Here is a 23,419-nt window from a genome sequence, read left to right on the forward strand (position 1 = left end):
CCCGGACTCCCTCCAGGCCCCGCCCCCAGGGGCCCGGCCCCGCCCCTCCCCAGGGTCGCCAGATTTAGCAAAAGAAAATGCCCCATATCTGAGATGCAAATTTAACGGGACGTTCTTAGACTTACACACGATCGGCTGCTTATCGGATATTCACACTTAACAGGGGGTCCTGTGCTTTATCTGGAAACCCCACCCGGGGGTTCACAGTGTCTGCTCCCCTGACCTTGACCTTTTAATAGGAGATTTTATCTCTTGGAAACTAGCAAGACACCCACACAAACTCAGATGTGTTCTGGTGCCCAAGTTTAGGACTTTCCAGGTGACCTTTGCAGCCCTAGGAAGTAAAGCTTCCTGTGACTTTTTGCTTAATTCAACAGGAGACCTGGTTTTATAATTCCTGATTGTTATGCCTATCAACATTTTGTCTGAATTGTGTAACCAAAACAAAAAAGAAAGGAAGTGGGTCGCAGAGCGGATATGAGTCAGGAACAGTCATTGGCCTGGAAGTTCAAATTCTTGTTTCAGACCACTTGGCTCCCAGCAGCCCAGGCAGAGGAACTGTATGTGCAAAGGCCCTGCGGTAGAAGGGGTATGCACGTTGAAAGGACAGCAAGGAGGCCCTCCTGGCCGGAGCAGAGTTAGCAGGGGAAGAGAGAGAACCAGGGATGCAGCCAAGAACAAGATGGGGAGGGCCTCATGAGGCAGGCTGCAGATGAGGGGCCCTGGGCTCTGAAAGCCACGGGGGCCATCAGAGGATTTGGAGCTGAGACGTGGTTCTGCCTTCTGGCTGCCGTGTATCAGAGGCAGGAGGGAAGCAGGAGACCAGTGACAGGCGGTCACAGCCCTCCAAGAGATGGCAGGACTCAGGTGAGGGCTGGGTAGCAGTGCTAGTGAGTATCAGACTTAGGGTGTGTTTTGATGACAGGACATGTGGTGGGTCAAATCCAGAGTGTAGACGGAGGGGTCGTGTCTGCCTGCAGGGTTTTGGCCAGAGCACCTGCAAGCAGAAAGCTGCTCCCGACTGAGGTTGGGGCCAGCGGAAATCCAAGCTGTTCTGGATCAGCTGACCTTTCCATATCTGAGGGAGGTGCCAGGCCACAGGTCGGCTGTGGGAGGGTAGGTTGGGCTGGTGGAGATCACCACAGGAGGCTACATGGACAGAAGAGGACTGGCCACACCCTGAGCCCTGGGCTGAAGCAAATGGGGTGAGGGTGGGGGGCAGAGGAGCATCCTGGAGGTGGGGGGCGGGGTGGCAGGAGAGTGCAGAGACAGAGGCGATGGACAAATGTGCAGGACAAATGTGCAGGAGGAAAGAAGGACAGACTCCTGGTGGGGTGGGGGTGGGCAGGTCCCGCATTCTGAGAGATGCAGGGACAAGGTGTGATTGGAAGTGTTGACCAAAGGGTGGAGGAGAGGAAGGGGAGCCAGCGGGGTGGGGTGGCTCCTGGAGGGGGAGGGGGAGGCGGTCTGTGGGGAAGGAGCAGAGATCCAAGCAGGAGGGAGAGGCCCTGCAGGAAGAGGCCGAGGGAACAGGTGCGGGGAGCCAGGGTGCGCTTCCTGGAGCACAAGAGGAAGGAGGAAGGTGGCCCCCCCCATGCGTGGGCGCCAGGGACACAAGGCTGGAAGGGGTCCCTGCACCCTGCCCCTGACCAGCTCAGCCTCTCTCCACCTCTCCCCATGGAAGGGAGCCCCCTCATGCAGCCTGTGCTCCTGCTCTGCTGGGTGCCCCTGGGGCCCCTGCTGCCCTGGGGTGGAGCCCATCTCAGGCTCGCCTGTCCTGGGCCCCCTTCCCTCCTCCACCTGTGACCAGGTAGACCGTGGGCCTCAGCCTGGGGGCGTGGCCATGAAGTCACATGACCACTGCTGAGCGAGCAGACCAGCTTCGGGTCATCCAGTTGGCGGAGACCACAGGGGCGGGCTGTTGGGTGAAGGCGGCAGACTGCTCACGCCCACCAGCCTTCCAGAAGGGGCCTGACTCTGAACGCCAGCTCAGGCTGCGTAACTAGACCCCGCACAGCACAGGCATTTATTAAACGACAGACCTTTGTTTCTCACAGCTCAGGGGGCTGGAAACTCCAGACCGGGGTCAGCAGGACCAGCCTCTGGAGGCCCACTTCCTGGCCTGCAGACAGCGGCCACCTTCTCGAGTGTCCTCACGTGGCCTTTCCTCCTTGCGTCGTGGACAGAGAGCGAGCGAGCTCTCTGGGTCTCTTCCCATGGGGCATTAGTGCCATCGTGGGGCTGCACTGTCACCGTCGTCAAACCCCAACCCTCTCCCAAGTGTACTTCCTAGCACCGTGACCTTGGGGGTCAAGTTTCCAGGAATGAATTCTGGGGAGACACAGTTCAGTCCACAGCAAACGCCCAAAGCCATCTGGAGGGACTGAGCCCCTCCCCGCCAGGTGCAAGTCTTGCTGTCACAACTGTTCCCTGGGTTTGCGTGTCCCCATCCACATGCTGAGGGGGCCAGCGGGGCGTCCGGGGCAGCCGGCGGGTGTGTGCGCTGGCCCCACTGAAGGGTTCTCCTCCCAGGGGTGCTGGGCAAGTGCCCCCTTCCTGCCGTGGGAAGGCAGGTCAAAGCAGGGTGTCCCCCCCAGGGCCAGCCCCGCCCCACGGGAAACAAGGAAGGCTGATGCCAGGGACAGGGCGAGGCCACTTGGGGGTGCAGTCAGCAGGGGGCCGCCCGGGGCACCAGTCTTTGCTCGGCACCTTGAACAGGACAGGGGGTCGTTTCTCAAACCCAGGGCACCACTGGCCCTACAGCCCATGTTGATTTAATAAAAGGTGCTCAGGAAAAGCACGCACTGATTGTAAAATGCAGCCAAATTCAGAAACATTAAAACAGGGTGTGGGGGAGGGGGGTGTATCTTAGAATCTGAGAAACAAGGCAATGCTAGCAGTTTCCAAGCTTCCATGGACCTCCCAGGGGCGCGAAGCCCATGACCGCACCCCGAAACCTCTGGATCCGCTCCTGCCCCGGGTGGGAGTGCCTCCGACGGAAAGAGGTCTGAGTCCACGGCGACGCCAGCGCGGGAGGGTCTGCATCTCGGAGCCTGTGAAGTGAGGCGTTTGCATTCCTGTTTTACAGAGGGGGAAACTGAGGCTCAGAGGGCCACGGACTATGGTTAAGGGCACATATTTGACAGAGGGGGTCTCAAACCTGAGTGCCCCCGACGCCTGAGCCCCGGGGGCAGGGCCGCTGTGTCTTTTCCGTGCCACACACGGTTCGAACTCCTACCGCCGCCCCAACTCCCGAGCGGCCCCGTCCTCCGAGGCCCTGCCTCCAGCTGGCGTTAGAAACAGCGCCCGGTCTCCGGGAGGTCTTCCAGGAGCATTACTCCAGAGCACTGCCGTGGGCGGGAGCGGGGGACGGAGCCGGCATCCTCTGTGTCCTCACAGTGACACCGTGCGGAAGGCAGGATGCGGACACGGAGGCATGGGACGGGGTCCCTGCCACACCCCCGTAAGAGGTGGCGAGCAGGACTTAGGAAGGGCTCTGAGCATCACTGAACACCGGGCTGTGTCATGTTACAGTCTGGATGCACACGGCTGCCTGACGGGAAAGGTCCCTGCGGGGCGGAGCGGGGGGGGGGGCAGCCCCGGGGGGGCCAGGGTGCGTGTGTGCCCACACGATCCTGCCTCGTGCCTCAAACCTGCAGTGGTGTTTTGCAGACGCTGCCGCCTGCTCCCAGCTGTGCCCACAGGGATGCGGGAGGGTGTCCGTTAGGCCAGGCACGCTGCTGGGGCCCCAGACCTAGAGAAGCAGCTTGGCGTTTGAGCATAGGGTGGCCGGGTAGGACAAGGGGCCACAGGCACAGAAGTGGGGCTCGCAGACATTCTGGGGGGGCCCGGATGCCGCCTGGGGAGCCAGCACCGACAGGACCGGTCTGACCCTCTGAGCCGGTTTTGTTTCGGTCCCCACTGGACAGCCGTGTCGCCTCACTGCTGGAGAACCTGACCCTGGGGCGGGGCCCCAGCCTGCTCACCTGGCCCCCCACCGGACCCCCCGGGAGCCGGGTGCCCCCGGCATGGGAAGGCACCGTCCAAACAGGTGCAGGTGGCTGTCATGGCCCCATACCGGCCCTCGTGGCCCCCGCTGTGTCACAGGGGCGGCTGTTTGGCCACACATGGCAAGGAATCAGAAGGCTTCCTAAAGCCGGGCTGGCGACTTGGCATTTGAAATGCGGAAGGTGCGTCCGTGGGCACTTGATGCAGGAGGGCACCGCTAAGAGGGGCCGCTGAACAAGACAGATCACCACAAAATTAAATGTGGTCTTTAACTGAGAGATAATCATTTTCTATGAAAGATAATGACTTTTCTGGAGGTCGGTACCAAGATTTATCGGCCCAAGAGGCTAGCAGGGATTGGAGCCAAGGCGGGCACAGTGAGGCTGGAGGCGGCGGCGGGTGTGGAAGCCTCGCCCGGGCGCTGTGAGCGGCCTCGGGAGCCGCGCTCCACGCTCGCCTTGTCGGTTGGGACGCCCTCCACGGCGCTGGCCCGAAACGTGGACGCTGTTTGGTGGCGTGGCCTCTGCTGTCGTGGGCGAGGGGCCGCTGGGGCAGGCTGCCCGCTCCCCCAGGTCAGTCGGGAGGCCCTCGGCCCCGCCAGGGGCACGGCCACCCCACGGCGACCAGAAAGGGGGCGATGGAGTTTGAGGCTTATCTGTGGGGTTTCGAGGTGGGAGATTTATTACCGTGCCAGACGTGTGTGTAAAATACATGACCCCTCTCGCAGGGCCTCGTAAATCCAAAAGGGTCAGCGATAAATAGAAAAAAATAAAAAAAATCACAGACTAATTTGTTCAGAAAACTGGAAGGAAATCAATAGGAAAGCCGTACCTCAGAACCTGTTTTGAAGTCGCTGTGCACAGCGAGCACCCCCCCCACCCGAACCTCTCCCGCGCTCCCGGGGGGCTCGGGGGGTGTCCTGCTGAATCAGCACGGACCGTCTCAGCTGATGCCTCCCTGAGGCCGGCGTGTGACAGAGGTCGGTCTGGTGAGCATCTGGCCTGATACCCGAGGCTGCCCCAGAGCTGGGACCTGGCGGAGGGCCGCCTGGAGGGGGGCCCCGCTCCCGAGCTAGAAGGTGGAGGGCCAGCTTTGGGGGCATCCCCCAGTAACCACGAGTGCACGGGAGCCGCCGTCTCCCCAGGGGTCCATAAACGTAGTCTCAGGAGTTCCTCTATTCTCTGAGGTCGCCCTGTGTCCCCAAGAACTCATTCGATGGAGGACAGCCACCAGGAAACGGGCTCTGGCCTCTCCCAGGAGTCCTGAGCCCTCGGGGAACCCTTGGGCCACCTCCCGCCCTTGAGCTGGCAGATCTGTGATGTCTCCAGGAGGCCGGCCCACACGGAGCCCTCGGCCTTCAGAAGCCAGCAAATCTGGGGTGCGAGTCCGTGCAGATGTGACCCTAGCCCACCCCCACCACCCCTTGTTTCCCTGTCCCCCAGAAAGGCGCTCGATTTCCCTCTCTCTCTCTCTCCTCCTCCTGGCCTTTGCGGACGGCTCTTCCTCCTGGCAGGTGGTCTCCAGCCCATCCTTGGGGGCTGCTCCCTTCCGGACTGTTCCGTCAGGATCGTGACCTCCACACTTTTCCGAGACATGCCCCACACGCCTTTTATCTTCCTGCCTCTTAAGGTCTTCGGATCAGAGGAGATGATGGACGCAGCAGACCCCATGTCCAGAAAAAAGCAGACCTGGTGCCCTTGGTGCCATGTCCCCGTCCAGGCCTCAGCCCAGCACCAGATGAGCACTCTCGGGGCCATGGTGGCCCTACCTCGGTGGCCCAGGCTTCCCGGAGCCTCCCGCACAGGACCACCCACGTGTGCACAAGGTCCCCGAAGGCCCCATCTTCCTGCGACCGTGCGGCAGCTGCCGGGCCAGCCTGTGGGGACACCGCGGCTCCTCTATCGGGGGGCCGCCGGCTGGGCCAGCTCCGAGAGCGCGGCCAGCGAGTCGCACAGGATCCTTCTGCTGAGCTGGCTGGAGACCAAGTCCACCGCCTCAGCCCCCTCCGTGCCCGGCGGGTGAGAGCAGGGGCCTGCGCCCTGAGCCGGAGCTGGGTCGTCCTGCCCCATGCTGCCGGCCCCCGACAGCGGTGACAGTGTTGGAGGACCCTCCCCGGCCGGGAAGGCTGCTCTGGACAGGGGTGGGGGCTGCACCGGCAGCTTCGGGAGCCCTCCCGGGCCATCGCCTGCCCCCCCACCCAAGGGGGACCCTAGCCAGCAGGCTGGTTCACACCACTGGATGCTGCTCACAGCCTGGTCCCCGGCAACAGAACTTGATTCACCCAATTTGTCCACGAGGCTTCCGCCCTGGCTGCCTGCCTCCGGGCAGAGCCCTGACTCCTGGGGCCCCGGGGACGGTGCCTGGCGGGTGTCCTCCTCAGACAAGGAGGGCAAGTCCCCGGTTCTGAGGGAGGCATCCTCCCCGGGGTGGCCCAGGGAGCCCCCGGGGGACAAGGCGTCCTCGGGTGGGGAGGGGAAGTCTTCTGAGTCGGGGCTGGTGGCCGTGGCCACACCCTCTGCTGGGCGGGTGGGCGGCAGAGGAGGGAGGCGCACATCCCTGTGGGTGGAGGACAGGTCGGCACTGCCATAGGACAGCACCTCATCCACGGGGGACAGGATCTCAGGCAAGACCCCGCTGGACAGAGTGGGGCTGGCTTCCTCGGGGGCAGGGTAGTCTCCACCCCCACCACGTGTGGGTGTCCAGCGCTGGGGCATCAGGGCCGCCGGACTGCCAGGGTCCCCAGGAGGAGTCCATGGGTTCACAGGGACCTCAGGCTCAGACCAGGACTGCTGTGGCGTCACGTCACTGGGTAGACTCAGGGCAGCGTCCCAGGGCCCCTCTGGGCAGCCGGCTGAGGCCTCCAGAGCCCTGGCCTCTCCTCTGCCAAAATCCACCGTTTCGGATGCCAGGGACCCCAAGGGAGAAAGGGACAGGTCTAAATCACTGGAGGAAGATGGCCTGGATGGGAGGGGCGTGCGGGCAGCCTCGGGGGACAGTGGTTTGGCGTCTCCCGCCTTGGGTCCACGGACGAGGCCTCCAGTGGTTCCAGACACTTCCTGGCCCTCCCCAGGGCCCAAGGAGGCAAGTGCAGGGCTGGGTGCTCCGCCATTTTCCAGGGGGGATGAGCCTCCGGGAGATGAGGAGCACCGTGAGGCTGGCGCGGCACCAGAGCTAGGCTCCAGAAGGTTCTCCTCGTCCCAGACCACGCTGGAGGCCTCCGACAGCTCTGACCCTGACCTCGGAGAGGCGGCCTCGGGGGGAGGCAGCAGGCAGCGTGGTGGCAGGGGGCCGGCCCCCCGCCCCCCGCCCCAGTGGAGCCCCCAGGAGTCTTGAGGAGAGAGCTCGCTGCCAGGCCAGCTGGGGTCCGCGTCTGGGGTGTCCCCAGCTTCCCGGTCTGACAGGGAGGCGGAGCTCTCGGAAAGCTGGACCAAGACGGCGCAGGCTCTCTGGAAGTCCTGGAGAGAGGGGCAGGACAGCCCACTCGGCGGGGAGGAGGCTCGGGACCCTGCCCGAGACCCCGAGCAGCTCCAGGGAGCAGCCTTGGATGCAGGGCCCGGGTCTGAGGCGGGGCTGAGCTGTGGCACCGGGCTGCCCTCAGGCTGGGTGGGTGGTGCTGGTTCGAGAGCTGCAGAGAGGGGGGAGTTTGGCGGTGAGCCCCCACCCTCACCCCCTGCCACCCCTGCAGCCCGCATCCCACGGCCCCTAAGCCAGCGGGTCAGGACCAGAAGGGTCCTGATGCCAGATGGAGGCGGGGGAAATTCCACGGTGCCTGGGCGGACGACTCTGCGACCCGGGGACCCCACCTCAGAGCTGCAGCTGTCCTGTTTTGATTGGGGCACAGGGGCCCTGGGGCCCTCCCCACAGTCCCCCACTTGCAGGGGGCTGGTGAGGGCAGGGCTCCCCGTGGGGCTCTGGGGACGGGCTGCGGAGGAGCTGGTGGCGGATGACCCCCGGGTGGGGAGTCCGTGTTCCCAGGGCAGGTGGGCCCTCACCTGGGGCAGTGGGCAGCTGGGCGGCCTCCGGTGGAGAGAAGGGGCCGCGGGGGTCCTCCTGCACACAAGTCTCCATCCTGCAAGTGTATGCATGCGGGTGTCCCAGGGGGCTCCCAGGAAGAGTCCCATCCCCCCTCAGCCTCGTCCCCACAGCCCAGGCCCTCCTACTGCCCCATAAGCTTGACACCAGTGCCCTCTAGGAGGTGACTGTCAGAGCACAGGACCCCGCAGGAGCGGGCGGGGGCCCTGTGTTTAGGGGGTTATGGCCTCAGTCCCCACGGGATCAGGTCTCTGGAGGGCGTTGCCTTCTGAGAGGCTCAGAGGCACGTGTTCCCTGGAAGGGCCCCTCCCGCCGCTCCCCTACACTGGATCTCGGCCAATTCCCAGGTGGCATCTTTGTTTCCACAGACGAGGTCAGATGCAGGAGGGCATGGGGGTGAGCTGAAGGGTCACAGAGCACCCGGGTCAGGATGAGGGGTGTCCGGACACAGTGAGTTTCTTCTACCCAGAGAACAGGCATCTTATCTCCATGTCCCAGGCCCCCAGCCCCTTCCTGCGGGTCCCCCCAGGCCCAGGCAGCCCCCCAGACCACACACCTCTGCTCCCTTGACCACCAGCCTTCCATTCTGTGTGGCTCCTCCACGGGGCTGCTGGCCAAATCCAGCCCCAGCTCTGACCCTGCTCGGCTGGGGTGGCCTTCAGGCACCTGTTGGAGAAAGACCACAGGCAGTGGTGGCCCCTGCCACCAGGCCATCAGGCCGTGCCCCTTGGCCGTGGATAAAGCCCTGTGCTCCCATGACTACGTAAGGAACAAAGACTCTCCCCTTAAAGATGGCCGTGGAAGCCCCCACTTACCAGACGCCCCTCCTCCCAGCGGGCACCAAAGGCCCCTCAACAGAGGAATCCGTCTGGGAAGGGCCAAAGAGGCCTCGTCCCATCAACTCCGTCACCTGGTGGACAGGGTGACCCCACCCAAAGCCACACGGTAGACCGGACAAAGCAAGGCCAGGCCCCCACTCTGCCTGCAGCCGGGGCAGGACCTGGAGGGGCAGGACCAAGCCTCAACTCACGCTGGCTTCCAGGGGGCTGCAGGGACCCTCTCCGCCCAGGGAGTTCGGGCCCCGGAGTTTCTGTGCATGGCTGTCCATCAGAGGCCCAGTCTCCTCTGCTGACGAGGGACTGGGGTTGGTCTGGGGGTCTCCTGTGAGGCAAAGGGACTGTCAACATTGCGGACACAGTGTCTGGGAATTATGAAGATCAGCCTTGGGAAGGGGACACAGCCCCTGAGCTGGGCCCTCATTGCATGGAGGAGGAGACAGACAGAAGGGAGGGCAGCCCCGAGCCCACCCGCCCGCCCCGACGGCCCCACGCTGCCTGGAAAGGTCTGCCCAGGCGCACGCAGGTCCTCCTCCTGCGGAAGCCCACTGGGCACCAGACACCGAGCGGGGGGCCGCACCTGCGTGCCCGGATGTAGGTCTGTCTGACCTCAAGCCCAAATCTGCCCCCAGAGGCCAGGGCCCACCGACAGACTGATTGTCTGTCCTTGGCTCCCGCTGCTGTGCCCGGTCACCTTGGCCTGCAGGGCTGTGGCTCTCTGTCAGCTGGCCCGCCGAGTCAGTCCAGCTGCCGGCCACAGGCGTATCCTCTCCCCACGCAGGCCGGGGAGGTGGCCGGTGACCGTCCGCAGCCGAGGTTGCCTGGAGGGGCGTCCCATCCGCCTGCTCGGTGAGAGGGCTGTAAGGCAGGGCCGGGGGCTGTGACTGCCTGTCTGGGCCGTGCCCCCCCCGGGTGACGAGCCCTGACCACGGCGTTCCACGAATGGAATGACACGTGTCACATCCAGGGGGCAGCTGTGGTTGGTGGCCAAGCGGTCACCACACAGGTGCAGGAAAACAGGTCCTGGGCCCTCCCCCCGGCAGATTCCCAAGCAGATGGGGCCGCTGCCAGGGGCTGGCGAGGCGGAGGACAGTGCTGGGGCATGATGGGAGCTCTGTCACGAGTCTTGCGTGGGGACGGACCACCGGGCCCACCTGAGCTCCGGGAGCCACACACTCAGACCCGCTGCCACGCCCTGGGCACACTGACGCCATCAGGAACTCACTCCTGTCCCAGCCTCAAGGAGGCAGCTGGGGGGCAAGCCTGTCATATCTCCTGACCCCTGGAGGGAAGGTCAATGCCAGCGGAGGGGCCAGCTGGGACACGGGCCACTCTCTCAGGTGTGGCTGGACTTGTTTCTGCTCCCTTCTCTGCAGGTGTTGCTACAGCTCCCCCAGCGGGCCCTGGGCGTCTGCCCCTGGGTTCACACCTCAGTGCCTAGAATCTGGGGGCCTTTGCAGGAGGAGACCACGCAGGGCCTGGAGCTCTGGGCTCTCTGGGGCGAGGCCTGGGAGGCACCCGTCTGTGCCAGTGTGTCCCGGGTGCGGGCCCCTGCCTGGCCCCAGGGGTAAGGACCCTGAGGACAGAGCCCATCACCCGCCCCTCAGAGCTTCTCAAAGTGGAAGGGGGGAGCTTTGAAAGGCTTGTCGCCCCTCCTCACCCCTCCCCATCCTCCGCACGCCATGCCTCAGGCCAGGAGCCCTGGCTGGCTGAGTGCAGGGGGGCAGCTCACAGGCAGAGCTCAAGGCTGCCCCTGCGCCCTGACCCCTCGCAGCTCTGTGAGCTGCTCTGGACGGAGCAGAAGATGGACGACACGGTTCTCTGGTGCGTGGGCCGCAGCAAAAATCAGAGTCTCTCTCACGGTGACAGAGGCGGCGGTTAGAAGAGATCAGAAATTCTCCCTACGGGTGCACAGCCTTTCTGTTCCCTAACTTGGCAGCGGGGATGGCGCATGGCTGCGGTGGTGAGGTCGGCAGAGGAGGCTCGCCCCGCGGGCAGGACCAGCCTGGCGCCCGCCTGCGCCACAGCCCTGCCCGCCCAGCCTCGAGAGCAGGCTCCTGGGCAGCAAGAGGGTAGGGCGGGCCCGCGCCTCCTCAGAGACCCCGGGACTGGCAAGCCACACTCAGGTGAAGGCTGTGTCGTCCTGCAGAGATTTATATGAGAAGCGCGCTCTCAGGAAAGCCGAGCGGGGCTCGGCAGCTGAGGGGGTGCTGACCCCCTCCACGGAGGAGGCGTGCAAGGGGCCCCGCAGGAAGAGGGCCCCTGGAGGCGCCGGTGCCCCGCTGGCAGGCAGGGGACCCTGCCAAGGCCGCTCCTGGCGGGGAGGGGGGCCAGCCCTTCCTGGGGGGGTGGGGGGCTGCCTCCTGCCCCTCACCCCCCAGGTTGTTGTAATTAGAGTCTGGCCTTGGGAAGCCAGCCCTGAGGTCATTTCAATTAAGACAGAGGACGGAGGCGGTCCTGGGGCAGGGGGTCCGGAGGCTTCGATGGGAACAGCGGCTTGCCCTCTCCCACGGCGAGGCTCCCTTCAGGTGGACTGCTCGCCGGACTCCCCCTCCGCCCTCATGGTGACTCAGCCTGGGCAGGGCCCCTCCAGTGGGCTGGCAGAGGCCCTTCAGCAGCCACGCGGCCAGGCCCGTGAGAGAAGGCCCGGCGCCACAGCTGGCAGAAGGGCCCATGCCAGCCTTGGGGGGAGGGGGGCTCCTGGCAGCTGTGTGGCCACCCAGGTGCCTCCGCCGCTCTGGAGAGAGGCTGGTCTACTTGCTTTGTCTCGGGGATGGAGGCAGCCTGTCCCCACTTAACAGATGAGGAGAGGACACCCTGGGGCCACACCCCAGCCAGCAGTACTGCTAGGAATGAGCCAGCACCAGACTGTGCCCCTCCCGCTGGACCAGGGCGGCTCCAGCCTCCCCCCACATCCCCACGGGCCAACCAGCTGCAGCAGGGTCCCCTCAGTGCCCCCAACATGCGCCTCCCGGCAGGTGCAGGCCCAGCAGCCGTGAGCACAGGGGCCACGCAGCACAGAAAAGGTTTTTAATGGTGAGCAGGGGGCGGGGACCACCCGGGACAACTCACTGTTGGAGTCGTAGGGCCTCAGGGCTTGTCGGGGGGCCATGGCTGGCGGGGCTGCCCGGCCCAGGTGGTGTCAAGGGGCGCGAGGAGCCCTGAGCAGGGCCCTTCGGCTGCAGGCTCGTTCCGGACTTCTCCGTCTGAGTGGTCTTGACTTCAAGGCTGGCACTCTGGGGGAAACAGCCGAGGGAGCTGGCACGGGCACGTGTGGGTCGCCTCCTTTTGAGGAAAGAAGGAGGCAGGCTCCCCTGCTGCATGGTGCCCCGTGTGCCCCCACGGCTGGGCTTTCACCCCCAAAACAGGGGGTCCTAGCCTCGCAGGAGCCCTGCATCCGAGGCTCACGGCTCGAGGCAGGTGCACACACAGGCTGCGGGGGGTCCTTGCCTGAGGCTGCCCCGGGTGACGGAGCTCACTCCCCAGGCCGTGCTCTGGCACCAGGAGCCCTGGGTCACCTCTCCTGCAGGCTGGCCTGGAGCAGCAAGGACACCCCCCTAACGTTCCCCCCGAAGGGTGATGGCTGACCCAGGGAACCCAGTTCATTCTGTCCTCGTCCAGCCAGGTGAGGCCAGGGACAGCTGCCCTGCTCCGTGTCCACACAGCCCCCCACGGGACAGGTGGTAGGGATGGGGAGCTGGAGCAAAGACGCTTACTGTTCAGCATCCCCAAGGGGCTGCCCCCACCAGGAGCCCAGGCCACCTCTGCTTCTTGCCTCAGCCCCCACCAGCCCTGCGCCCCCGTGAGTACAGCCCTGGCCCCATCCCGGCTCTAGCCTCACCTCCCTCCTTCCCACTGGGTTTCCCACCGGCACCTCCGGGCCTGAAGCACCTTCCACTGGGGAGGGGTGGGGAGGGGCTCCTCCTCCAGAGCCCAGTCGGGCCACTGTGTCCAGGAAACCTCGTTGGGTGCCCCCCTGCCTTCCATTTGCACCTCTCCTCGGGCCCTCTCCTCCCTGAGTCACAGGCGTACTTATGAGGACGGTCCCACAGAACAGCTAGGTGACAAGCGTTTCCTGGCCTCCGGCCCCCACCTGAGGCAACCTGGTCCGGGCCTGAAGCTCCTGGCGCAGGTGCACCATGGATCTCTGCAGGGAGACAATGTCCTTCTGATGCTGCAGGAGAAGTGTCCTCTCGTGGTGTGAGAACCGGTGGATGCTCCTCAGGGACCGGATTTCTCTCTGAAGCAGCCAGAGAAGGCGTCAGCGCCCCCAGGCCGCACCAAGGCACACAGGGAAGAGAAGCTGCATCATCAACGGGCTAAGGGGTGCCTGGGGGGCAGCTGGGCTCCTGCGGGGCCTTCCCGAGCCCCTCCAGACACCCCCGCCCTTCTCGTCCTGCTCCGCATGGTGGCCCACAGCAGGCTCAGCAGGAAGCAGGAGGGAAGGCGGGGAGTGTACCCTGGGCACAGCCCGGATTAGCACAAGTCGCTGCCCTTCTGTCCTCCCCCGTGTGACCCTACCTCTCTCCAGGTTCTGGGCCCTGTCCGTACCCCCTGAACTTGTCCCTTTGTTAAACTGTCCCCATCTGTCCTCGGGTCCCTGCTTTGTCTCTGACATTTGTCTCATCGTTTGGCGGAGACCCCTTGCCTGGAGCACCCTGGGGCGTGGAGGCCTTCCTAGGTCAAAGAGGAGACAGAGGCTCGGAAGCCACCAAGCCTCCTCTGTCGAGCTGGGTGCCTTGCTCAAGCCCCGGCGGCCGGGGGCCCAGACCCCCGCGCCCCCCACGGCGGCTCTGCCTGCAGCACGGGACCTCGGTGCCACTTGATAACCCGACCTCCTTCTAAGTCCTCACAGCTCACCCGTCAGGGTGAGCCCGACAGATGGCGTCACCTGCACTGTTGGCTCAGTTGCCCCCAGGACCTGCCATGCCCACGTCTGCCCATACAGGCCATCTAGGGAGGAAGTTTTCTGCCAACCCAAAGTCCAGCACCACCCATCACTTCCCCTCTGAGAGTCCCTGAGCTAGGTAAGCCCCCTACATTGAGCCCCGTTTTCTTCATCTGCATAAAGTGGGGGGCTTAACAGCAGTCCCCACCACACAGCATGCTGGGACACTGATGAGATTAGCGGCCCCTGTGCCCATTTGCCAGAGAGGAAGCCGGGCTGGGAGCGGCTAGGAGCCCCTCTGCAGGGGTGCACATTCCCCCTGGTCAGCGCCGGCTGCAGGAAAGCCCCTCCGGCCCCTCAGCAGACACTCCGCCATTCTCCTCTTCATGAGGCTCCAAGAGGCCACAGGATGCTGGACACCGGGCCACACCCCAGGCAGGCCACGCTGCCCCCATCCCTGCCACCGGGCGTTCCCCATGCACTGCAGGCTCCTGAGCGGTCGTGGAGGGTGGTGAGGGCTGGAGACTGATCAAGATGGGTGCAGAGGTCCATATTCCCAGCCAAGAGGGTGGAAGGACCAACTTGGTGTCGGTCACCTGCCCGCCGGCCGGGGCTGAGCCACCTTACCTGCTCCTGCTCAAGCTTCCTGAGCACCTGCTCTTGCCTCTCTGCCAAGGCCGCCAGCATTGTGTCCTTCCCCTTGCTGCCCAGACATCTGAGAGGGGAAGCAGAGCAGCACTGACTGTCCACCCCGGGTCCACAGGCGGATGTGAAAACTGGCCAGCCAGGTGGGCCTGGGTCACGGCCTCCCCCTAGGAGGCGGCAGCCATGCATGAAGGGAAGGCTGGGGGACCCCGGGGGCCGGGGGCTCAGTCCAGCCTGTCACTCTGCCCACCCACTCTTCACGACCACTTTCGGGACTGATACATGAAGGGAGGGCAGTGCCTCCCATCCTGGGGCTCTAGCCCACCCACAGGGTCCCCTGAGGAGGGGCGCAGGGGCCCATCATGGGATAGAACTCCCACAGCCTGGTGAGCTCCTAAACTGCTGGGGTGGGGGCAGGGCGTGGACCTTATCTGGAATATACTTTCGGGAGGGCAATGAGGGAAAAGCAAGAAGCCTAAACAGAACTTCTTTCTTGACGCTGCAGCCCCACTCCCGGCATTTCCTTTAAGGGGCGTGTCTCCTGCGTGGTCGCCAGCAGGAGGCAGCTGGAGGCCACGGGGCTATGGGAGCTGTGTGGTCAGCCCGGGCGGGGCCCCTTGCACAGTCTGGCGGCTACGCGGGGGCTCCGACAGCTTTCCTGACTTGTGAGTGGAACCAGGTCGGGAGACCGCGGTGGCGTGAACTCGGAACGCTGTACAACAGCCCCGTGTACCTCCCGCAACGAGAGCCGGCACGACAGACTGGAGAGCACGCAGGGGTCTGGCAGAGGTGGGGCCACGGTGCTTTAAATGTTTACGTATTTGTTTTTGGAACTTCCCTGCCTTATCTAACTTTGCGCAAACTCCCATTACTACCTGCGTCGGTTCGGCTGGTTCCCCGCAACCCGGGCAGGAGTCGGGGCGGGCGGGAGGCGGGGTCCGACCGGGGGCGGGGCCGTGGCTAGGAGGCGGGGTCCGATCGGGGGCGGGGCCACGCGTGCGCTCACCCTCGCTGATGCTCCAGCCAGGCCAGCTCCGTGCGCATCTTCTCCTCCAGCACTTTCTCGCGCAGGCGCAGCATAGCAGCCTGGTGCTGCGCGCGCAGCTCCTCCTCCCGCAGGCTCAGGTCGAGCATCTGCAGCGTGAGGCCGCCGAAGGGTCCGGGGTTCGTGCTCCAGGGCCCCGCCAGGCTCCGCTGGGGCGGGGCAAACCGACCGGGCTGCTCCGGGACCAGCCTCGCTGGGTGGGAGCGGTGCCCAGCCTAGGGGAGGAGGCTGCCGCCTCCAGGAAGCCCTCCAGACTGCCCGCTCCACTCATCCCCGAATCGTGCCTCCTTTTCTGGGGCGGGGTACCCCCCGCCCGACGGTGAGCTCCCAAGGGCAAGGCGGGGTCCACATCATCTTGTGCCCAAGAGGGTTGAGGAAAAATTGGGCCACCTGAAAGGTGGGGGCCAGACCCGCCTGAAGCACTTTGCTGAAATGCCCGCTCTCACCTACCACCCCAGGCATAAAGAACGGGCTTGGGCAGACGCGGTTGGAAGGGTAGGGGGTGCCTCCCACCCTGCCCCAGCCCAGGATCTGCAGCAGAGATCCTCTGAGTGCACGCTCTAGGAGAGGGGCACCTCAGTGCCCAATGGCTCCGGGCAGCTGAGGGAGGATTTGGGTCTTAAAGCCAATGCCAGTGCCTCCCCTGAAGCCCCCCCTCCCCAGAGTACCTCTCCGTTTACCTGACAGTAGAGCCTGGCCAGGGGCAGCTGGGCGGGGGCTTGGTCTGGTCTCTCTTCCTGCCCGGGCTCTGAGGACAGAAAGCAGTCGGTTGTAGGGCCACGTAGGAGTTCCGGGCAGCCTGCTGCGTCAGGTCAGGGTTCCAGTGGCGGTGTCTGCAGGCGGGCCTCTCAGAGGTCGGAGGTCTGGGGCAGTTGAGCAGCCTCCAGGACACACAGCTTCACACCAGGTCTTCACACGGGCACAGCGGCTGGGTGTACCTCTCTGAACCCGCTGTGAAGTTGCATGTGAACCCACCGATCATACAAGCAGCCAGACCCAAGGTTGAGGGGCCTTGGGGTTGACTTGGTCTGGCTGCCTCACTTCCATGGAAGGAGAGACTGAGGCCCAGAGCCAGAGCGTGGCCCCTTTGAGGGCCAGCATCAGGCAGGTGGGGTGGCAGCAGATTTGGGCCGAAGCAGCTCTTTTGGCCTTGGTTGCTGCTAGTTGTCCTTTTGTGCGAGCGGATAGAAGAGGGACTCTATGGTTCTAGAAAGCTAATTTGAGGACTTTTGCTTCCCACCAAGAGAGTAAAAGGGATTGGATCATGGATTTACTGTGCCACTAAAAATGACTTCAAAAAAGAGCAAAATAGGGGTGCCTGGGTGTCTTAGTCAGTGAACCGTCCGACTTCGGCTCAGGTCATGATCTCACAGTCCTGAGTTCGAGCCCCACATCGGGCTCTGTGCTGACAGCTCAGAGCCTGGAGCTGCTTCGGATTCTGTGTCTCCCTCTCTGCTTCTCCCCTGCTCACGCTCTTTCTCTTTCTATCAAAAATAAACTTTAAAATTTTAAAAAAGCTTTTATAACTGTATTCCATGTGTTAAGTAGAATCATGGATGATATAAAAGAAGTGTCCACATGGAACTTTTAGGGATGAAAACCCAAATACCTGAGAAGCAAAAGACACTGCGGGGGATTAATGACAGATCGGTCTCTGCAGAAGAGAAATGAGCTGGAAGGCACAGCAGCGGGAACTCTCCACAGGGAAACAGAAGAACAAAAGAAACGAAGGACAGAGCCCGGGAGCACCTGGCGAGTGCAGGCCTGATGGCCGGCCGCCGGGAGACACCGCGGCTGAGCACCCCAAGCAGGAGGCTCACAATCAGCCCGCAGGTGCCCGGATGGCAACGCCCCCCGCACGAGAGAGAGGAGAGAGAGTGGGAACACATTGTGGGGAACAGCCCCAAGGCCGTAAGGAAGAGAAGGGCGCTAGGGCAGCCTGAGGAAAGAGGCACCGCGCCCCGGAGGAGGGCGAGGCTGACCGCAGCGTGGGTGGAAAGGCGCAGCCAGAAGATGGGGGCGCCGCTGCCAGCGGAGGGGGGCACCATCTGCCTGGGGCTCTACACTCCGCAAAGGGTATTTCGGAAACACAGATGAAATGAGTTTGTCCACAGACACACAAAAGCTACAAGAATCAGCCACCCCCACGCCGAGAGTGTGAAAGGGGGTCCTTCAGGCAGAAGGAGGGTGACGCGGGGGGGGGGGGATTGTGTCTACACAAAGCAGGAGGGGGCACCGGGAACGGTGTGCACAGACTCGTTAGCAGCCGGCGGGGTGTCGTGGAGTTCAGGACAGATCTGGGTGAGCTGCACCGGGACCGGGAGAGCCTGGTGTCACGGAGGCTGCTGCCCGGGCCGGGCACCGCGGTGTGTGGGGGTTTGAGGACACCCACCTGCAGGCGCTGACTTGTCCTCCGGACTCGGCTGTCCTTGCTGGGGGTCCTGGGAGGGGGTGGCCGCGGCTCTGACCTGGGCTGGGTGTGATCTGCAGGGGGTTGGAGGAGGGGGGAGCACTGGAGACACAACCCCGGCGGCCCCTGCCACAGTGCCTGTCCCAGACGCCCTGCCTCCTCGATGCTGGGAGGTGGTGGTGGCCCCACCTCGGGCCCCACCTGGGTCTGGCTGTCTCGGTGCTCAGACAGGTCGTCGGCTCCCCCCTCTCCGAAGCCGGTTCTGGCCTGGCCTCGCTGGAGTGTTTCCCCATCAGCTGCTGTAAGAACAGGAAGGTGGGCTGTGTCATGGGGGCCCAGAGCTCGGAGGCCTCCGCGTGAGGCTGCCAGTCCCTCCCTGCTCCCCAGACAGGGCCGGACGTGCTGGGGTCGGGGAGTCAGCTGGCCGGGGGGCCGGATGCATGAAGGACACCTGGACGTGTAGCCCCGCATCCCGGCCTCAGTGGCGGTGGTGGTGTTGGGAAGAAGGAGGGGAAGGAGAGGGAAGTGGGGGCCGGGCATGTAAGTTGCCCACACACACGGGCACATGCCACGCTGGGCCACCCTCCTGGGAACGCCTTCCCAAATGCACTATGCCCAGACCAAAGACACAGAGAAGAGAAAGCGAGTCACATCCAAGCGGATCACAGACATCGCCCCGGGGCCGGGTCTCGTCTGTACCATCCCGACCAGGGGTCGCGGGGTGCCGGGCAGAGGTGGCGCGGAGTCATGGGTCCCCTTCCCCTCCCAGCAGACCTGCCAGGGCTGTGGGTGTCCTGCACATGTCTGCTCATGCGCTTCAACAGAGAGCCCAAGACCCTGGTGCTGCCCGGGACACAGCGGGGGGAGGGGCCCGGCGGTCGTCTGTCCCCTCGGCCAGGCGCCCCCGGGTCAGTGGTGGAGCAGAGTCCCGTGAGCATCTGCGTGCGGCAGCTGTGCTTCCCTCTTCTGGGCACCGGCAGGGCCCCCGTGTCAGGCGGCACTGTGTCCGCACCCTCCCCAGCGTGACCTTCCACGAAGGCAGCTGGCCCGCACGCAGCCAGAGAGCCAACGTCCCCAAGGATGGCCGCGCGGGGCCTGCCCGTGGAGAGCCCGCTGACCTGCACTCGGCGCGTGAGGGGCAGCTCGTCCAGGGCCTTCTGCGCCTCCCAGGCCTCCTGCTCCGCCCGCCGCCGCAGGACGGCCAGCGCCTGCTCCTGCTTCTGCTGGGCCAGCTGCGGGGAGGAGGGCCGGGCCTTGGGATCGCTGGGGGGGGCCCCGGGCGGCTGCCCCCACAGCTCCCCAAAAGCCCTGAGCCCATGAGGGCAGGCGGTGCTGTCTCTGGAAATGGGACACTTCTCGGAGGCGTGGCCCCAAAAATCCCCACTCATGGCTGCCCCCCAGCCCCTGGCTTGCTCCCCCGTCCCGGCTGAGGAGGCCGTTGTCCTGGGCCTCCTGTCCCCCACTGCACACTCCCCTCCCTCCTTCCCGCCCAGCCGCCCCCCTCCCCACCTGCCCTGAGCAGTCCTGACGGGGACACGGCTGCCATCAGCCTGGCAGAACTGGGCAGGACATACCTTCAGTGACTCAAGAAAGTGCAGGGACTTCTGGGTGATGCTGGCAGGGTGCCTGGAACACTGATCTGTGGAAGCCACGGAGAAGGGGCAGGTGAGTGGCCAGCAGGGAGACTCCCAGCATGACAGGGGCAGCGATGGCCGGAATGGGGCTGGGGGCGCGGACGGCGATGGGGGGGTGGCTCTGCCTGACCCTCAGCCACGCCCCTGGGGGGCTGTGCCCGTGCCCGTCTGCAGGGACAGGGAGGGGGAGCCAAGAACCTGGGCTCCCCCTGCCCTCGCTGGTGCCCTAGAGCAAATCACTAGTCCTTCAGAGCCCACCTCCCTGGTGGCGAGGTGACCTGACACAGCTGGCTGGGTGGCCGTGGTCACTATCGTAATAATGACCACAGCAGGGCAGTGCCTGTTACCACAGAGGCACGGGGCCCAGGCGCTGAGAGAAGGGGGTGAAAACCGCAGCCTCCCCGCCCGGATCAGGAAGGCCCCACGGGTGCCCCTTTCCCTTCGGTGGCCCCGAGGGTCTGCTAGGGCTCTGCACTCGGCAGGTGCGCCTGGACCCCCGAGACTGCCTCTAGGGGCGACTCCATGGTCGGTGGGGCCGCTGGCCGGCTCCCTGCGTGGCCTGCCTCCCGTCTTCTGGGCCTGGTGCTGTGGAAGGGGGCAGGAGAGCGCGTCTGGTCTGTGGGTGGCCCCGAGGTGAGCCCCTCCGTCGTCGCTGGAAGAATACGGCCCCCAGCCTGTGCTCGCCGCCCAGAGCCGAGGGCCCAGCTTTTCCAAGGCTGAACCGGCCCCTGGGCATTGCCACGGCAGTGAGAAAAACTCTGAGGCCCCAGGGCCCGGCGGAGAGGCTAGGTGTGAGCGTGCTGAGCACAGGGCCGCCCTCCCCTCCTGCCGCCAGCCTGTCTCTTCTGAGCCAAAGTTCCCTCGAGAAGGAAAAGTCCTCTTGTTTTGTGGCCACTGAGAGAAACCGAAGCCCGAGAAGATGCCCGGGACCCCCGAGGCCCTGCCAGCCTGCGCGCCCACCGGCCGTCCTGCGGGCACGCACAAGGCTTGAAGGCTCGGGGAGGGGTGTCCCTGTCACCTCGGCCACACCGTGCCAGCACCCCAGACGGTCGCTGGGGAGACATGGGCTGTGTGCCCCTGAGCTCTGAGCAGTGACCCGGGGGAAAGTAAGTGGTCCCTGACACGGGCGTGTGGCGGTGAGCACAGTGGTGAGCGTGCCCCAGTCAGGAGGCTGGGATGGACAGTCCCTGCCTCAAGCCAGAAGGAAGCTGACAGGACCCGCCCACACTGCGTGGGAGCGCCACTGAGCCTGAGCTAGGTTCCCTGTGGCCACGGCCACGGCCGCCACACGCGTCACGGTCATTTTAACTTGAATGAAAAGGAAGTCAAGTTCACGTTCCACTCCTCAGTGCCACTGGCCCCATTTCACTGGCCAGGTGGCCATCGGTGGCTAATGGCTACCCTACTGGATGACCCAGAACGCGGAGCGCTTCCCTCCACCCAGAAGCTCCCGCCGGACAACGTGGTGCTGGATGGTGGGGTCTCGAAAGTAAGTTCTGCTGGGCAGCGCTGGTCCGGGAGCGTGTCCCAAAGGTCCTGGTAGGCAGCGCTGGTCCAGCAGGAAATGCTGGGTTCGAATCCCGGCTCCGCAGGGGTCTGGCTCGAAGCCATGGTGCCTCATGGAGCATCAGACTCCTGCATGAGCAGGGGCTTGGGGACGGCCGACCACAGGCACCGTGAGACCAGCGAGACCCATGTGGGGCACTCGGTGCCCGGTCTGGGGCACTCAGGGCATCAGTTACTGGAGCTCTTGGCAAACGTGCTCCAGGCACATGCACGTGGCGGCCGCTGGCCAGAACTGCAGTGAGTTCTCTCGGCCCACAGAGGTGGGCGGCCAGACCTGGCTCAGCCCACGTGTTATCGGGGAGGCTTCCTGGAGGAGGTGTCTGACCCGAGCCCAGCACAGGCGCTCTGGCTGTGCTCACTGCTTGGCTTCCGGCTACCCGAGATCGTGCCCTCCCCCACGCAGGCAGGAGCAACTCAGATTTCCAATGACTCTGGGGCTGCCTGCAGAGAGATCCTGCCAGAGAATTGCAGTCCGCACACCGAGAGATAGACCCTGCCCAACAGACAGTGTAAGGAGGGGTGCAGGAGGGGCTGAGAGCGTGGGTGAGCCTCCACCCACCACCCCTGCTACCCACCTCCGGAGAGGCAGCCCGGAGGCAGAGCCAGGGAGAGGAGTGCTTCCCTGGATGGCCTGGCATCTGGCCTGTTCACTTGGCCCGTGGAACCTGCTAGCGCCCCAGGCCAGCAGCTCCTCCCTGACCAGACCTCAGAGGCTCCGGGAGGGATGCTCATGGAGGCGGGGACAGAGCAAGGGACTGGGACGTTTTTCAAGGTGACTGCTCTGTCCTGTCTTTCTCTGGAAGTGGTGGGTGGGAGCCCTGGGGACGCAGTGGGCTGGTGTGGGGCTGAGGTAGCTCACACTGGGTGCTGTGGGTGGGTCCACGACCAAGTATTTTGTCCTTCCGACCAGGGACTGGTGGTTTGCCCTTTGGGATTGGAGAGGGTCCCCTTCTCTGCCCCTAGCTGTGCTCTCACACCCCTCCCCATGGGCCCCCTGCCCGACCTCCAAGATGTCGACCACCTCCCGGCACCCAGCCCCCATGGGCAGACACGGCGTGGGGTGTGCGGGAGCGCGGGGACGGCTGATGGGCTGGGTGTGCGGGTGCTCGGGGGGCGTGAGGCACACATGGGCCTTGTGGTCCCAGGAGGAGTCATTCCCCACAGCCGCCCAGCAGCAGTACAAGTAGAGAACCCTGCAGGGCTGTCCTTAGGGTCAAGTGCTTTCTACTCAAGTCTGAGTCCCCACATCACCCCCATCTGATGGTCGAGAGAGAAGAGGCACCTGAGCTCTCCCGGCTCTCCAGAGCGTAGGCTGTGCCCAGATCCCGGCAGTGGGTCCACTCAAGGTCTCCAGGCAGCCAAGGCCCTGGGTGTGGAGGTGATGGGCGGGGGCCTCCCCACAGTCTCCGGAGGCCACGGAAGCAGCTGCCTCCACACCCCAACCTCACTGTGGGGACTGTAGTGCTTGCCCCTGGCCGAGCCTTTCAAGGGGGCTCTGGGGCGGTGGCCCCCAGTGGACATCCCTCCCAAGAGCAAGAAGCCACCCTGTGGGGACAGCGAATGGGGCTCAGGAGTAAAGAGAGGGCTGCCCCTGTCGGAGGGAAGGCCAGAGCCTGACCCCCCGGCAGGACCCTGGCCTGGAGGCAGACAGTCCCCTGTGACTGGGGATCACCTGTGACCCTCACAGCAGCCAGCCACCTCCCCCCGCTCGGCCAGCCTTCCAGAAGGACAGCAAGAGGCAGACAGCGCTGGCCCGTGTCCAGGCCCTGCTCACAGCTAGTCCCCATGCCGCTTGCTGCCTCCTCTGGGCCTCATTTTCTGGGGCTGGACACAGGGCGGAAATCTCTACTGGCTTCGTGGAGGATTCTCCTTGTCACTTGTCTCTCAGAACCTGACATGTGGTGTGCTGTCACCCATGCACCTGCCGCTGCCTGCCTGGCACCACCTGATCTCAGGTCAGCACCGGGCACAGCGGGTGCTCAGTGGGGACAGGTAGGCAGAGCAGAGACTGGAATGAACACGTGAATTAGGGGGCAGGCAAGGCTCCTAGTGCCTTGGGAGACTGGGAGAAGCAGGGCCAGGAGTCAGGCTCCCCAGCGGCCCCCCCCACAGGCTGGAGAGTCTCCCAGAGCAAGAAGCAAAGGAGGTGGGAGACGGCTGGCCGTGGGATGGGGGGCCCAGGCCCCTCCGCCCTCAGAGGGCCCCTCCCACACACCTCCCCAGCCACCCAGTCCTGGTTCCCGGCCGCCATGCCGGGACCCTGCAGGCCACCCCTGAGCGCCCCCCGCACGCCCCTCAGCGCGGCCCCGGCCAGGCCAGGCCCCGGGCGGGGCGCTACCCCACGCACACCTCCTC

General features: G+C 64.8%; 1 protein-coding gene across 1 annotated transcript; it reads right to left on the minus strand.

Annotated features, from left to right (window-relative positions):
• Positions 1-4,664: 4,664 nt before the first annotated feature.
• LOC115276901 (nascent polypeptide-associated complex subunit alpha, muscle-specific form) lies at positions 4,665-23,315 on the minus strand. Its single transcript, XM_029921009.1, has 17 exons — positions 23,280-23,315; positions 22,513-22,609; positions 22,347-22,430; positions 19,439-19,503; positions 18,983-19,096; positions 18,066-18,163; positions 17,847-17,938; positions 16,135-16,202; positions 15,416-15,603; positions 14,392-14,479; positions 12,970-13,116; positions 11,949-12,112; positions 9,571-9,734; positions 9,071-9,201; positions 8,597-8,706; positions 8,001-8,077; positions 4,665-7,633 (listed from the first exon to the last, which is right to left on the minus strand). Exons 1-17 carry the CDS (start codon positions 23,313-23,315, stop codon positions 5,907-5,909), a joined length of 3,450 nt encoding a protein of 1,149 aa, XP_029776869.1. The 3' UTR covers positions 4,665-5,906.
• Positions 23,316-23,419: the final 104 nt, after the last annotated feature.

The sequence above is a fragment of the Suricata suricatta genome, chromosome 13, assembly GCF_006229205.1.
Source record: "Suricata suricatta isolate VVHF042 chromosome 13, meerkat_22Aug2017_6uvM2_HiC, whole genome shotgun sequence".
Taxonomy (NCBI): Eukaryota; Metazoa; Chordata; class Mammalia; order Carnivora; family Herpestidae; genus Suricata; species Suricata suricatta.